At 46.7% G+C, this 15000-nt stretch overlaps 1 protein-coding gene across 5 annotated transcripts in view; it reads right to left on the reverse strand.

Annotated features, from left to right (window-relative positions):
• The window catches only part of lama2 (laminin, alpha 2), a 158218-nt gene that overhangs the window by 39237 nt on the left and 103981 nt on the right, over positions 1-15000 (reverse strand). For 3 of the 5 annotated variants that reach the window (XM_030345509.1, XM_030345508.1, XM_030345511.1), the window contains 7 exons: positions 12201-12325; positions 11964-12050; positions 10976-11169; positions 7447-7589; positions 6180-6278; positions 4989-5100; positions 1057-1219 (listed from right to left, as the gene is read on the reverse strand). In XM_030345509.1, coding sequence (XP_030201369.1) covers positions 1057-1219; positions 4989-5100; positions 6180-6278; positions 7447-7589; positions 10976-11169; positions 11964-12050; positions 12201-12325 — 923 coding nt within the window. The remainder of the gene's footprint in view (positions 1-1056; positions 1220-4988; positions 5101-6179; positions 6279-7446; positions 7590-10975; positions 11170-11963; positions 12051-12200; positions 12326-15000) is intronic. The other 2 variants (XM_030345512.1, XM_030345510.1) reach the window with 1 other exon arrangement.

Here is a 15000-nt window from a genome sequence, read left to right on the forward strand (position 1 = left end):
GTCTGAAAGCGCCGGGGAAAACCTTGTAGTTTAGAATTGTTGTCGCTGAAACTTTGTTCGTTAAAGCACTCTGGCATCGCTGTCAAACTTGTATATTTGCAACACAAACCAGCAAGAAGCCTCTCTTCACACGTACCTAGCGAGAGGAGAGTCACTGCTAGGCTTTCTGTACCCTCACCTTCTCTCTGTTTCTATCCTTCCCTTCGTTTCTTTCTTTCCATCCAAGCTTTCTTTCCAATCTTTCACTTTGTTGCACTTCCTTTTTTTCTGTTGCACTTATTCACCCTCTCTCCACCCTATGGCTACACGTTTTAATTAACTCATCGACCTCGTCAACATTTACCGCTGAAAGAGAAAGAGTAGGACGGAGAGAGAAAGAGAGAGTATATAGAATGGGAGGCGGGGGGAGAGAAAGGAATTCAAAGAGCAAGCTGAGGAAGCAGATTGCTAATTCCAACAAATGCATTTGGAGAGACACTGAAAAAAACACACACTCACACATACACAGCGAGAGAGAACTCGTAGAATAGAAAGATAGAGAGGGAGAGAGAGAAAGAGCAAGAGAAAGGGAGAGAGCGAGAGAGAGAGGAAAAGGGAGAGAGCGAGAGACAGGAAATATGGAGAGAAACAGAGCAATTTTGCTTAACCATCAGAGTAATGGCTCGAGGAGATGTAGCAATCAGCAGCCTATTAAATGGAAGCTGTTTATTCGGAATGTCTTTGGTGTCTACGCAACGCGCTGCTGTATAAAAAGACGACAACAAAACACTGAATGACACAACCAATTAAAGAGGTGGGAAGACATAAGAAGGACTTAAGAAAAACAGAGGGGAAAAGAGAATAAAATATGTCTTCTACATATTATTACCATCACGTTTGCACTGTTGTTGTGCTGCATGGTCGACAAAGACCATGTGTGTCTGTATTTTGCGCAGAGACTATCTTCGACATCTGTCGAAACGGCTGCTCGCATGTGTAAGAAGGGTGCAGGAATTGTACGTGTGTGTGTGTGTGTGTGTGTGTCTGTGTGTGTGTGTCCACAGTGCCCCCTCCTACCCCAGCTCTTCCGCTGCCATGCCCTTCTTCCCAGCCAGCTGTCTGGCTCGGAGCTCGGCTAGCATGGCCTGGATCTCCGCCTTCATCTCCTTCAGGCTCTTCTCCGGTGACCCGGCGCGCCGCGATAAGGTGGCGTTCAGCTCCGCCGCCTTGGCCTGGAGCTCTGCAGGGGAACAGACGGACAGGTTGGCAGGGAGACTGACAACCAGGCAGACAGACAGGTTGGCAGGTAGACCGACACACAGACAGGTCGGCACGGAGACCGACTCACAGGCAGACCGACACACTGCAGACAGACAGCTTGGCAGGGAGGACGACACACTGCAGACAGACAGGTTGGCAGGGAGACCGACAATGCAGACAGACAGGTTGGCAGGGAGACCGACACACTGCAGACAGACAGGTTGGCAGGGAGACCGACACACTGCAGACAGACAGGTTGGCAGGGAGACCGACACACAGCAGACAGACAGGTTGGCAGGGAGACCGACACACAGCAGACAGACAGGTTGGCATGGAGACCGGTAAAACTGATGCATAAACAAACAAGGCGGGCAGGAACACAGACAGACAGACAGGCAGAGAGGAGACAGGGAGACTGATACATAGACCAACAGGCGGGTAGGAACACAAACAGACAGACAGACAAGCAGACAGGAAGGAAGACAGACCGACAGAGCGACCGAAAGACAAACAAGTAGACAGATAGACAAACAGGCAGGTAGACAGACAGGAAGACAGGCAGACAAACAGATTGACAGACAGACGGGTAGAAAGACAGGCAGACAAACTCTGATTCAAGACATCAAAACGAAAAAAGGTGAGTCCTAGAATTCAAAAGAGACTGGTGTACTCAGGTGAGTTCAAAATTCTTCATATTTCTGCAGCTGACTACTGAGGAAATGGACCAATTTACATTTGAACCCATTCAGCCGGATACAATGGATGGAACAATTGTTGTGATTTCCAATTGCATGGCTCTGTCATCCAGTCTGGTAAGGTCGGGAGGGAGGGAAGAGTTGGTCTACGGCCTACCAAGGCATCTCCCTCCACGTCCTCGACCCTCCAGACGACTTTAAAACCTGAGGCGGTGATTGTGGCACAGACGCCCAACGTGTTGATTTGGGGCCCACATGATTTACACCCTGGTTTAGCCTCAAGGGCTATCGATGGCGGGGGTTGATATATAATGTCATCCAGATTGTAATCAAAACCATACTTAAAAGTGTTATCTGCTAACGACCGCCATGTTTTCATACACTGCCTTCCATAATCTTTGGTTAATCATCCGAGTTTAGAAATCGTTTAAAATGAGGAGAGAAATTCTAATTGCACTTTGCTGACACGTCTAATAATTGAACAAGATGGAAAGACAAAGCGAGATAAAGTGAGAGTGATAAAGAGAGAGAGAGAGATAAAGAGAAAGAGAGAGAAAGCTCCAGGAAGGGAATCAAGTGCTGTTTGAACTCCATTTGATTAAACACACAGACATACACCTTGCCAATAGTCATGAACCTAGACACACACACAAACACACACACAGGTCCTTTATGCAAAAGTCATTATATCATGCAAATACACTTTCACAGACACACACACTCTCTCACGTAAACACACACACGCATGCACACACCCACACACACACAAAACACACACATGGCCTCGATTCAAAGCCAGGGATTTTGGCAGACTTCAATGCTCGCCTTGATTTTATCTAATTAACAGCAGGGAAATCTTAAACCAATCAAAAGCAAACTCCAACACAACATGTTGCTGGGCTCATTTGAATGACACACACTATGGCATGCACACACAAACACACGCACAAACATTATCAACCTGATAATGTCAGTGCAAATATGAACAGTGCGTATTGAAGTGTTTGTATGTGTGTGTGTGTGTGTGTGTGTCTGTGTGTGTGTGTGTCTGTGCGTGTGTGTGTGTCTCTGTGTGTGTGTGTGTGTGTGTGTGTGTGTGTGTGTGTGTGTGTGTGTGTGTGTGTGTGTATGTGTGTGTCTGTGTGTGTGTGAGAGCTTTTATGCATGAGAAATTACTTGTGTGATGAGGGACACAAGTCTCCTCATTTGAAAGGTAAACATGATGTGATAAGGGCAGGACAAAACTAAAACCATCATGCTAATTAACAGCTGTGTGTGTGTGTTTGTGCGTGTGTGTGTGTGTTTTTGTGCATGTGTGTATGTGTGTGTGTGTGTACCAGCTATGTGTGGCAGACCAGCCTTATTAGTTGGTGGGATTTAAAAGCCAATTAAGCACTTAAAACGTGAATAGAATCACATTATATCTTGTAAAACAACACACACACACACACACACACACACACACACACACACACACACACACTGTGTGTGTGTGTGTGTGTTTTGTTTTGCAAACATGTGTGTTTGCATTGTTTTGCATGAACTTGCTTTAGCTTGTGCCTTCTAAGGACCTAGCATCCTTTGGGTGTATACATACAACAAATTAAAAAGAGCACAGAGAGAGAGAGAGAGAGAGAGAGAGAGGGAGGGAGAGCTGTGGCCCACTGAATGATTGAGAGTAGCAATTAGAGACTTAATTAGTGGCTATCATGCAAGCACACACAGACACACACAAACCCACACACACACAACCAAATGCACGCACACACACACACACACACACACACACACACACACACACACACACACACACACACACACACACATACACACACACACACACACACACACACACACACACACACACTCGGAAGGAGGGAGTCCTAATCAGAGTGTGGTTGGGCCGGGAGCCAGGAGACTACTAGGAGCAGTGTTGAGGAGTGTATATTTGTGATGGAGGGTCTGTCTGGACTGTTACACACAGACAAACTCTCTCTATCCAATAGCACTCATGACTCCCAAACGGAGGGAAGCACAACATTCAACAGCTCACTCCAAATCATGACTCAAGTTGTCCAAATTCTGAATTTTTTGGGGAGTATACAGTTTAGTTCAGTTAACCATTTTCATGTACTGTTTTTCATTTGAAACTATGGTTCTGATGAAGACGATTTCTGTTTTTCGAAATTGTTTGCTATACAGCAAAATCTATCCTGAAGGACATCATTGTTTATCCGTCGTGGCGGGAATGCCGTCTGTTCGTTCGTTTAAACTCTTGGCAACTTATGGCCTCACACTATTTGGGACCTGCTAACTGGCCATATGTTTATATACCCAAAAGTTGAAAACTTTTGACCAGTCGACTGCAGAATATAACCATCAGGAAAAATAACACACACACACACACACACACAGACAAACACACGGAATAAGATAATGTCGCTGATCAAACTCTCCGTAACTCTTTTAACAATCAAAGCCATTCCCGGCAATCCTAATCAGGCAACTCCATAGATCGTGTACATGAGAACAGTTTCCCATTTAAAGCTATGGCTCTGAAGAAGTACATGCTTAAAAGTTTCCACATTTTTCACTGTACAGCCGCGCCGGCCGCGTCAATCGCTTTGAAACCTTTGAAACCTTTTGAAGAGCTGCTCTTCTGGGAGACAAAGATGGTAAAGAAAACGGAAAACCTTTAACCCATCTACCCCTTAGATATGGGCCCTCGAAAATAAAAAAGAATGATGAGAAGAGGAATCCCTAGAATAACAACAGGTATCCACCGATACCCTGCGGACATCAATGAGACACATGTCCGGGCGATGGATCACTCATCGCTGTCAGGCAGCATCACCGTGGTCTGCAGCACCAGACACAGCCCCCGGCCCCCCCCCCACCCTAACCCTTATCTCACACCTTCTAACGCCGGTCACCTCCTCAAGGAGCTCACACACCTCCTACAAACTAAAGGCCATCGCGATCGCTGGGACTCCTGGGGGCGCGGTGGGGGAGGGGAGGGGGCGGTGGGAGGACCAGCGGGCCCCCTGTGGTTACCTGTGGCCCCCAGCAGCGTGTCCTGGATGAACCTCAACAGGTCCTCGGCTCCTTTATGGATCCGGCCGGCGTCGTCCTCCACCTGCTCCCCGTCCGCTGAGACCTTGGTGGCCTGAGATGGCACACACACACACACACACACACACACACGCACACGCACACACGCACACGCACACACACAAAGTGACACAGACAAACAGAGGCACACACACACACAAACACACACAGACACACACACACACACACACGATGGGACACAAACAAACAAGAGACAAACAAGTTTGTAAGAATAGGGCAATTCAACATATAATCCATCCAGGAATATTATTAACATGAGAATCCCCCCCACACACAGACACAAACTGCCCATTAATATATAAAGAAATGTTGAATGAGTGACAATGCTATTGAATCCGGATTGGTGCATAAGAAGTGGGGACGGCTGGGAGGAGCACAATGATGAACTCGATGGAGAGACAAGGATGGATGGTGTGTGTGAGTGGAGGAAAGTACAGTTCACTCTGCGCGCCATGCGATCAATATGATTGAGTGTGAGTGTGAGTGGCGCCTCAGTAATTGTGGACCGCCGCTGATGTACATAAAAACAAAGCGTGGAGAAGGGGGAGGACAGTCAATTTAAATCTTTGGTGGAAGAAAGATATCCAGAAAAGAAAAGAAACGAAGGAGAGAGAGACAGAGAGAGGAATTGAAGGGAGGGATTTGTGTGTGTGTGTGTGTGTGTGTGTGTGTGTGTTTGTGTGTGTGTTTGAGTACGTGTGCGTGTCTGTGTGTGTGTATATTTGTGTGTATGGAAGTATGTGTGTATGTGTATGTGTCTGTGTGTGAGTATGTGTTTGTGTGCGTGTATTGGTGTGCATGGAAGTGGTGTGTGTGTGTGTGTATGTGTGTCTGCGTGAATGCGTGTATATTTGTGTGTGTGTGTGTTTGTGTGTGTGTGTGTGTGTGTGTGTCTGTGTGTGTGTGTGCGCGCGCGTGTGTGTGTGTGTATGTGTGTGTGTGTGTATGTGTGTGTGTGTATGTGTACAAAGACAGAGAGGGAGCAACAGAGGTAACCATGGTAAATGCAGCAAGAGAACGTGTTGAAGTTCACTTGCAAAAAGCAAGAGACCGTTAGTGTGCGTTACTTTGGGGAAGTGTGTGTGTGTGTGTGTGTGTGTGTGTGTGTCGTACCCTGTTGTGGAGCTGGTCCATCTCAGTGACCACGGAGCCCAGGTTTGAGTCGGCCAGCTGGAGCAGCCTCTCTGGGGCCCTCTGTGGGGACAGCATGTGCTGGGAGGAGGGAGGTACGTTATTCAAGGTGTGAACACTGTGTTGTGTCTTCACTGAGGCACAGGAATAGGGTTAGGGCGGGGGTCAGCTCTTCTAGCGTGGCCAAACCCTTATGGAATGTGTTGAGGGCAGGGTAGGAAGCGTGTCATACGTTTTGAGGCCTTTTCGATGGCTTCTTCGAAAGTTAGGCATTTCAAATGTTGTGAAATAACTAATATTTTGTGTGACAGACATATATTCAGTGAATCCCAGGATAATTTGTTTTATCAAGTTAAGAGTGTCAGATCACTTACAATGTGGTATCAAATATTCTGCTATATATCCGAGTGGGGGCGGGTGTGGTGAGGTTAGGGGCCGCAGACAACTGCATGATTGTGTTGGGTGTAGAGTGGTTCTGCCACACTCACAGGGCCAACAGAGGTTAAAACCCTCAGCTCTGGCTGGTTACTTCCTTGAAATGAATTGAACATCTCAGATGAATCTGACGGCTGGATGAGTAAAAGTAATATCCTCATGTCACAGAGGGCTTGCCTTCCGGATTATCCAATTGTAGACATATTTCCGATGGTTCAACATGGCAATCACATACTTGCTCATGCACAGTACTCTCAAAGTCAGCCTGCTTGGGTCATGAATCCCTTGAATAGGGTTTTTCGTATTTCACTGTGAAGTGATATAAAAGATGCTGTCGGTAAGATTTGAGAGTTGTAAAGTTGTATTTAAGAGAGCGCGAATAGTATTTTGAAAATAAACAACCCAACACACTCCCTCTCTGCTCTATCTCCCCTTACCTTTTCTCCACATTGAGTCGGTAACGCTGTGTGATTTACAGGCAAGATAAAACCCTGAAGCGGTCAGGGACGAAATGCCCTGATGGGTCGGAGTGAGCTCTCTAAAATCATCTCACATAGTGGCGGGCGCAGTCGACTCAAACTATATAGTCTGGCAGAGGATTTCATTCACAAATGGCTGACCGTTGGCTCTGCCATTTCTAACAAATTGCACGGAGATGATAGCTGTTAAATCTCACCGACAGCAGCATTGATTTAATCACCTGATACGGGTGTGGACGTCCACAGAGGGAGGCGTATACTTTTGTACTGTAAGTCTTTGACAGTGACTGATGCGGTGGATTATCTGCTGCAGACGCCACCCGGGCTGTTATTACCTTGAGCTCCTCGGTCATGTTCTCGAAGCGGTAGAGGATCTTATAGGGGGGCGGGAGTGGCGTGGTCAGGTTGACCGAGGTGATGACGCCGTACAGGCTGTCCATGTCGCTGATCAGCAAACCGGCGCAGTCGTCATCGCAAGCTGGATGAGCGAGAGAGAGAGAGAGAGAGAGAGAGAGAGAGAGAGAGAGAGAGAGAGAGAGAGAGAGAGAGAGAGAGAGAGCATACAGCCACAAATAAGACAAATTAGGCAGCTAGTAGTGAGCGGGTATCAGTATGCGTGTGTGAGAGAGAGAGAGAGAGAGAGAGAGCGAGAGAGAGCGAGAGAGAGAGAGAGAGAGTGCGTGTGAGTGTGTGTATGTGTGTGTGTGTGTGTGTGTGTGTGTGTGTGTGTGTGTGTGTGTGTGTGTGTGTGTGTGTGTGTGTTTGTGTGTGTGAATGTGCACATGAGTTTGTATGTATGGGTTTGTGTATGTGTGTGTACAACTCGGGAGTGTAGGGCGGGAGTGGATGATGGGTGAGGGATTCTGTCTGATGTGTGTGTGTGTGTGTGTGTGTGTGTCTGTGTATTTGTGTTTGTGTGTGTGCGCGTTTGGATCCTGTGAGAGAAAAAGTCCCAAAACAATGAGAAGAACTGAGGCAGCGATAAAGCCATTATAGCTGTCTGTAAAACACACTGCACAGTGCATGCGCACACAAATTCACACGTTCACACACAGAAGTGCACGCGCACACATCATACACACATGCATGTGTGTGAATTGTGCGCATGCATTTCGATATGAGTGTTCGTGTCTTTCACAGCCAGAGGCTGATTTATTGCTAAAATGAAACTGCCTGACACAGGAAATCAAAGATAAATTAAATAAAAACTCACACTGTTTTTACCCTATCAATCTACGACAAGACAGACTACACACACACACACACACACACACACACACACACACACACACACACACACACACACACACACACACACACACACACACACACACACACACACAACCACACACACACAACCAGACACACACTCACACACTTCTTCGTAGTGAATATCTGCCTCGTCACACTTGGATGAGGAGCTGTTTCGAGTGCATGCTTAGACCAAATCCAATCACCAACACACACACATGCTTTGGGTAAAAAGACAACAGAATACACACTCATGCATGACCTGCCATGTGCTTCTTACCTCAAGGTCATGCTACCAGGTTTGTCCAGACAAACAGAGCAATACTTCACGTTGAACCCTTTTAACTGTGGTTTCCTTCATCAAGGGATAACATACAGTGAAACAACAACGACGAATAAACACTGCGATAACCACATCCTTTAACCACAAACAGGAGAATAACGGGCGACAGTAAGGATTTAGAAATGCCCTGTAATATTACAACATTCATAAGACTTTAATTAGATCAAATCAATCATGAACGTTGAGGACGCTGAGTCTACTGTAATGTACCTCCGTCCTGTAAACACCCACAGTGGGGTTCAACAGAAGGCACTGCGGTCGTCCTCACCACACTAAACGCCCCGCTGGGCTCTCAATATACATCCATTTATGCCAACATCCCTACTCAAGACACGTGTCTCTTCATAGACAACCCCCCCCTCCGCACCCCTGCTTTGTGTCTGAATACATAAATACCTGAGTGAACAATTTCCTCCCTACACAGTCTGGAGCAATTTTCTTTTTCCGTCGCCACATCCTTCTCCCACACACACTCCAGCACACACACACACACACACACACACACACACACACACACACACACACACACACACACACACACACACACACACACACACACACACACACACACACACACACACACACACTACCTTGTATGAATGCTAATAGCCTCAATTGGCGTCACCATCATGGTCAAATTATGTTTGAATTAAATCTAAATGACATTGAAGTTATTTTCTAAATGACACAGGCCTGACTTCTGCCACAATCTCTCCTGTCGCCGTCGCCCATGGCAACTAGGAGAACTAGAATGACTTCTAGTGCTAACCAACCATTTGCAGCGAAAAACTAAAACAAGTCACAACTATTGACTATGGCAGACAGAGAGACCGACAAATACCCAGGCACACAGACAGATCGTTGAGTCTGTTGGTTTTCCAATCCTTTTGCTAGTGCACCCTCACATATTTCATTGGTAGCCCACCAGCCCCCTAGAGATAGCTAGACAAAGAGATATATAGATGGATCGAAATAAAGTGTAGTTACTCGACTTGAAATGAAGCCCCACGACACTGATGCTACCCCTCGGGGAAATGTAGCAAGCTGAGTAACACGGCAAAAGTAGTTTAATACATCATGGTTTTTTTTCTTTTTTTACACTGACCAAACTTCACTCATTGATCAATAAAACTGTCAGTCAAACAGACAGGCGGGCACATATGTTCAATTGTTGATTAAACAAGCTGTGCTCTGCTCTCACTGCTCCAAAACCAATTTGGCAACAAAAACAAAGCAACAAACAAAACGCGTGCTCCACATAACATCAAAAAGCAGGTGTCGAGAGTGTGTATGTTCTATTAATGAATGTGTGCGTGTGTGTGTATGTGTGCGTGTGTTTGTGTGTGTACCATGGGTATCAATTCCTCTCTGTTCTCACCCTCTGCCATCTTTCTGTCAAGTCAACTCAAGCTTGCGTGTCTGAGTACAGGAGGAATGCTATGTGATAACCCATACAGGTGCACGGCTATGACAGTTGTATTCGCCCTTTGGCCCTTACATCGGTGTCGTGCGAGTTGACTTAGAGGTGCGAGTCAAATCGTGGTATGAACAGTGTGATTGAGGGCCTGATGCAGTAATTGTTGGTTTTTGCAGGTTCTCGGACGCACAACCATCAATTAGGTTTGACTGATCCCTAGCAGTTTGATTTCAGATGGCAGCAGCAGAGCTCCGCTGCCCTTTAGGTTTGAAAAAACCCTCGGGAAAATGTAGCTCGTGTGACAGCTGCCGCACGACCTGATCCATTACAGAGCTACGCTGCTGAGAAGCTATTAGAATCAGAGAACAGTGGAGCTACAAAAAGACGACTGAGAAATTGATAGATAGGAAGAGGTGTAGATGAAAAGCTACAGACAAATGAATTCATAGATAGAGAGATAGATAGATAGATAGATAGCTAGAGGTAGTATAAAAAAAAATATATATATATAGCTGATAAGCAGATAGATATACAGCTGATAGATAGATAGTTACAGAGATAGATGTATAGTTGATATATATATATATATATATATATATATAGACAGACAGACAGACAGACAGACAGACAGACAGACTTACAGACAGACTTACAGACAGACTTACAGACAGACAGACAGACAGCCAGACAGACAGACAGACAGACAGACAGATTTACAGACAGACAGACAGACAGACAGCCAGACAGCCAGACAGACAGACAGACAGACAGACAGACAGACAGACAGACAGACAGACAGACAGACAGACAGACAGACAGACAGACAGACATAAAGAGGGGCTTAGTGTCTTACAGGTAATCCCAGCGGGTCCACACACATGCCTCTCCATGCACTGGTCACACGACGGTCCAGTCGCCCCGCCCCTGCAACGGCATTGGCCGGTCTCGGGGTCACACGGCCCGGGGAGTGCCCCCCATGCGGAACACTTACACTCCTCGCACCGACCGCCGGGCATCCGGGGGTTACCGTGGTAACCAGTTGCACACCTGAACAGCGGATTGGGATGAAAGAAAGGGGGGAGTTAATGCAGTCTTGTTGAGGGACCACAACACAGATACATACAGGCATTTCCCTTCAATATTTCCACGTGTGGTGATATGAATGAAGTGTAAATGCTATCGACAGCATGTCAAAGGACCCCCAGCCGGCATCACTTAAGCAGCTGAAACTGATTTTATTTTTCCTTATCCCTGACGGGTCATTCCCTCCACGCGTCCTCTGTGTCTGTGTGTGATTGCGTAACACTCCAACCGACTGCAAATACTATCGATCCCATGATGGCTGTCCTCTAAGTACTCCTTTTACGGCAAATTAAATCCTCAAGGATCAATACACATCCTTCCCCCCCGACACACACCTCTTCTGTCTGATCCCCCTGAACAGCGGGCCGTGATATTTCATTTGGTCAGCTACAGCAGCTAGTATAGCTGGGCTATTTATTGAGGGCCTGATATGAGGCGATGGTCAAGCCTCCATACGGCATATTTAATACGTTAAACCAGTGGGCAGCAATGGAGAAAACATAGGAGGGGTTTTGGTTTGATCCTTACGATGTCGTCATATAATTTCAGCTAGAAAGCAAAAAAAAAAAAGGTACATTACGGTGGCTGAATATTTTAACATATGCTCACGTGTATGTCTATGTTGTTACCATTGCCACCATTCATTGCCTATATCCTATTGTTCCTGTGTACTCAATTTGTACTAAATTTTCGAACGCGGGCAGTTGATCGTCAAATGATACGGGTGGTTATCCCTTACAGTGTGTGTGTCACCATACCTCTCACAGTACTTCCCCTCGTATCCTTCAGGACAGTCGGTACAGCGGTAGTCATCGAAGCTCTCCGACACGCAGCTGGGGCTGAAGCTAGCCAAACACAACAGAAGACAAACTCACTCAGAGCCTTTGGAGGATGGACAATGTGTACAACACAGCATTCAGTGATGCAATAGCAGGTGTGGAAAGGAATGAAGACAAAGAGAGGAGAAAGAAAGAAGAAAGACAAAAGGGGCATACTTGTTTTCTGGGTTGGTTAGGGGGCACGCACAGGGCTTGCAGTCGTCATGGAAACCACGAACCACGCCATAGTATCCAGGTGCACAGCTCTCGCACCTGGCGCCTTCCGTGTTGTCTTGACAGTTCTAGACACGAACACACAAAACACATACACAAACACACACACACACACACACACACACACACACACACACACACACACACACACACACACACACACACACACAGTTGCATCAGTATACTAGGACCTTAAGGGCTTTCTGCGCTTCTCGGTGAGTATTCATATTGCAACAGACCCAGATACACAACAAACGTAGTCAGACACACTTTCACATACAGCCCGATACAACACAAGCTCCCGCACACAGAGCAGTTGTTTCACAGCTGTAGAGTACATTTTAAGTTGAGTTACACTTACATTTATAGATGTGCTCATTATTATTAACCTTATTTACAACTAAATATTCATGCCTAGTTTGTAATTTGACATCCGACTTAGACAACACTGACGTTGTTATGACACCTTTCAGCATACATGTCTGCACTTTAGGGATCCAAATTTTGAGTGACAGGAGCCAGAACTCCAGAACTGGATCCAAGGCAATTCATCCAATCATGATCATGAAGTATTTGCATTTAAATCGCCTGCCTTGGTTGTGTCTATTGGGGGATATATTTTCATAAACACCTTGTCCTGACTACTTGAAATGCCATGGATTAGTTCAAATACCTTGGATGCACACAACGTGTGCACACAAAGAGACAAACATGGCAATTGTACATCTAATGAAATGCTCACTGTATATAATAGCTTGCAAGGAAGATCAAGAACACAGCTGAAAAACTCTCATTAAACACACACACACACACACACACACACACACACACACATACACACACACACACACACACACACACACAAAAGCACACACATACACACAAACGCAAACAAATAACAATGGACGCGCCCCTGGGGCCCTGTCTTGCGTGTTCATGGAGATTGTTGCAACAGGAACTTCAATTGGTATAACAGGAAGTTTCCCCTTAACGAGCCAAGTCATTTCCATTAACTTCCTGTGTTCCTTGTTACCGCTAATTACCACAGAAACAAACTCGTTTAGCATTTTTCAATTTCGCCCTGCTCTGCTCGAAAATGTTAACGATGTTGTGGGATGGATACGGAGGGAACAGAGGAAAACACAGCAGCCGCAAGGCAGAGAGTGAGAGGGCGAGAGAGAGAGAGAGAGAAGGATAGAGTGAGAGACAGAGAGCAAGAGAAAAGCAAGAGAGAGAGGGAGAGAGAGAGAGAGAGAGAGAGAGAGAGAGAGAGAGAGAGAGAGAGAGAGAGAGAGAGAGAGAGAGAGAGAGTGAAAGAGAGCAAGAGAGCGAGAGAACGAGAGAGCGAGAGAGAGAGCGAGTGAACAGTAGGTGGGTGGGTGAAGGAAAACAGATGGTTGTTCTGAATGGAGAGGCTTGTTGCGTCCCACAGACCATGCATCCTTGATGCTACCTCTGTACCTTTTATAACAAGTCCCTTTCACCACATCACTGCGTGCCACCGTCGATGGGGGACCGTTCACGTGCGTCGCTGCACAAGGCTTCCTTTGCGCATCGGGTAGACAGAGGGTTCGCCTTTACACCTTAACTGAGTTCAGACCGCTAAATGTTGTAAAGGAGCGTTGGAAGCAACCCGATGGGGGTGATGAGAGTCAGAGGAGGCGAGGGGAACACTGAATAAAGGGAATGGCAGAGAGGGCGTTCTCAGAGGAGGGCTGAGGAGGAGAGAGACGGAAGGAAGAAAGAACGAACAGTGAGGGAGAGGGAGGGGAATATGTTATCCGAGGAGATGTAGATAGATCGAGTGAGAGCGGGGGACCCGGGCGTAGAGTGAATATAAATAAATGTAAACCTTGCTTGGTTTGATGGGTATCTCGCCATATTTCCCAATGATTTGCTTTGACAACGAGGATGCGACTAAGGGGTAGGGGACCTAGTCAGCTCCTGACCCTGAACAATGGGGTGGAGGGTCGCACTCGCTGACCAGAACACGCCACTTCCGTCCCTCAAGCACGGATTGATGACCGCATCAAAAAGGGCGCCTGTGTGTTTTTTCATTTGCAGCTCTGGCTTCTCCTCCCTGCTAATTGGTCCCAACGACATTCCCAATAACGGCTGTGAGTTTAATACGTCCCTTCTCCCACATAAATAGCTTGTGTCCCAAAACGCACCCTTCCCTGGCAAAATCCCCTTCAGACAAGTCAAGCAGAGCCCATTAATACATAGAGCACCTTGTCATAATTACAGCCTCAAATGGCACTGGGAATTAAAACGTCTCCAGTGTGTGACTTCCGGACGGCTAAAAATACCGGCTTCAGCCGCCTCCAAGAGCCAACACGCTCGACTCGCAGAAGACGCGTTCCGTGGGTGGATGGGCACGCCAGCGACCAGCTTGTCATGGCTGTGCATGAGGCACCTATAGCGCACACGTTTGGTCTGCATGTGCTGCGACACTGCAATGGTGGTTGTGCTTGTGTCGTCATTCTTCATGGTTGGAACGAGGGTAGAAACCTGTAGTAGCCAGTGTGCAGCAACGTTAGCTTCTTTCACATTTGAAGGAGTCCCCCTCCAGATTATACACACACTGGCTGAGTTGATCTGCAACACGCACTGACATCTGCGTGTTGTGTTGTCTATGTTGGGGAGGGGGGGTTGGCTGGGTGTTTCGGGTTGTCTTTGAGGAGTTCTGGAAGTGGAAGCACTGTCCTGATCACTGAGGACCACATGATAGGAGGACACCGAA

Source organism: Gadus morhua, chromosome 21 (assembly GCF_902167405.1).
Source record: "Gadus morhua chromosome 21, gadMor3.0, whole genome shotgun sequence".
NCBI classification, from domain to species: domain Eukaryota; kingdom Metazoa; phylum Chordata; class Actinopteri; order Gadiformes; family Gadidae; genus Gadus; species Gadus morhua.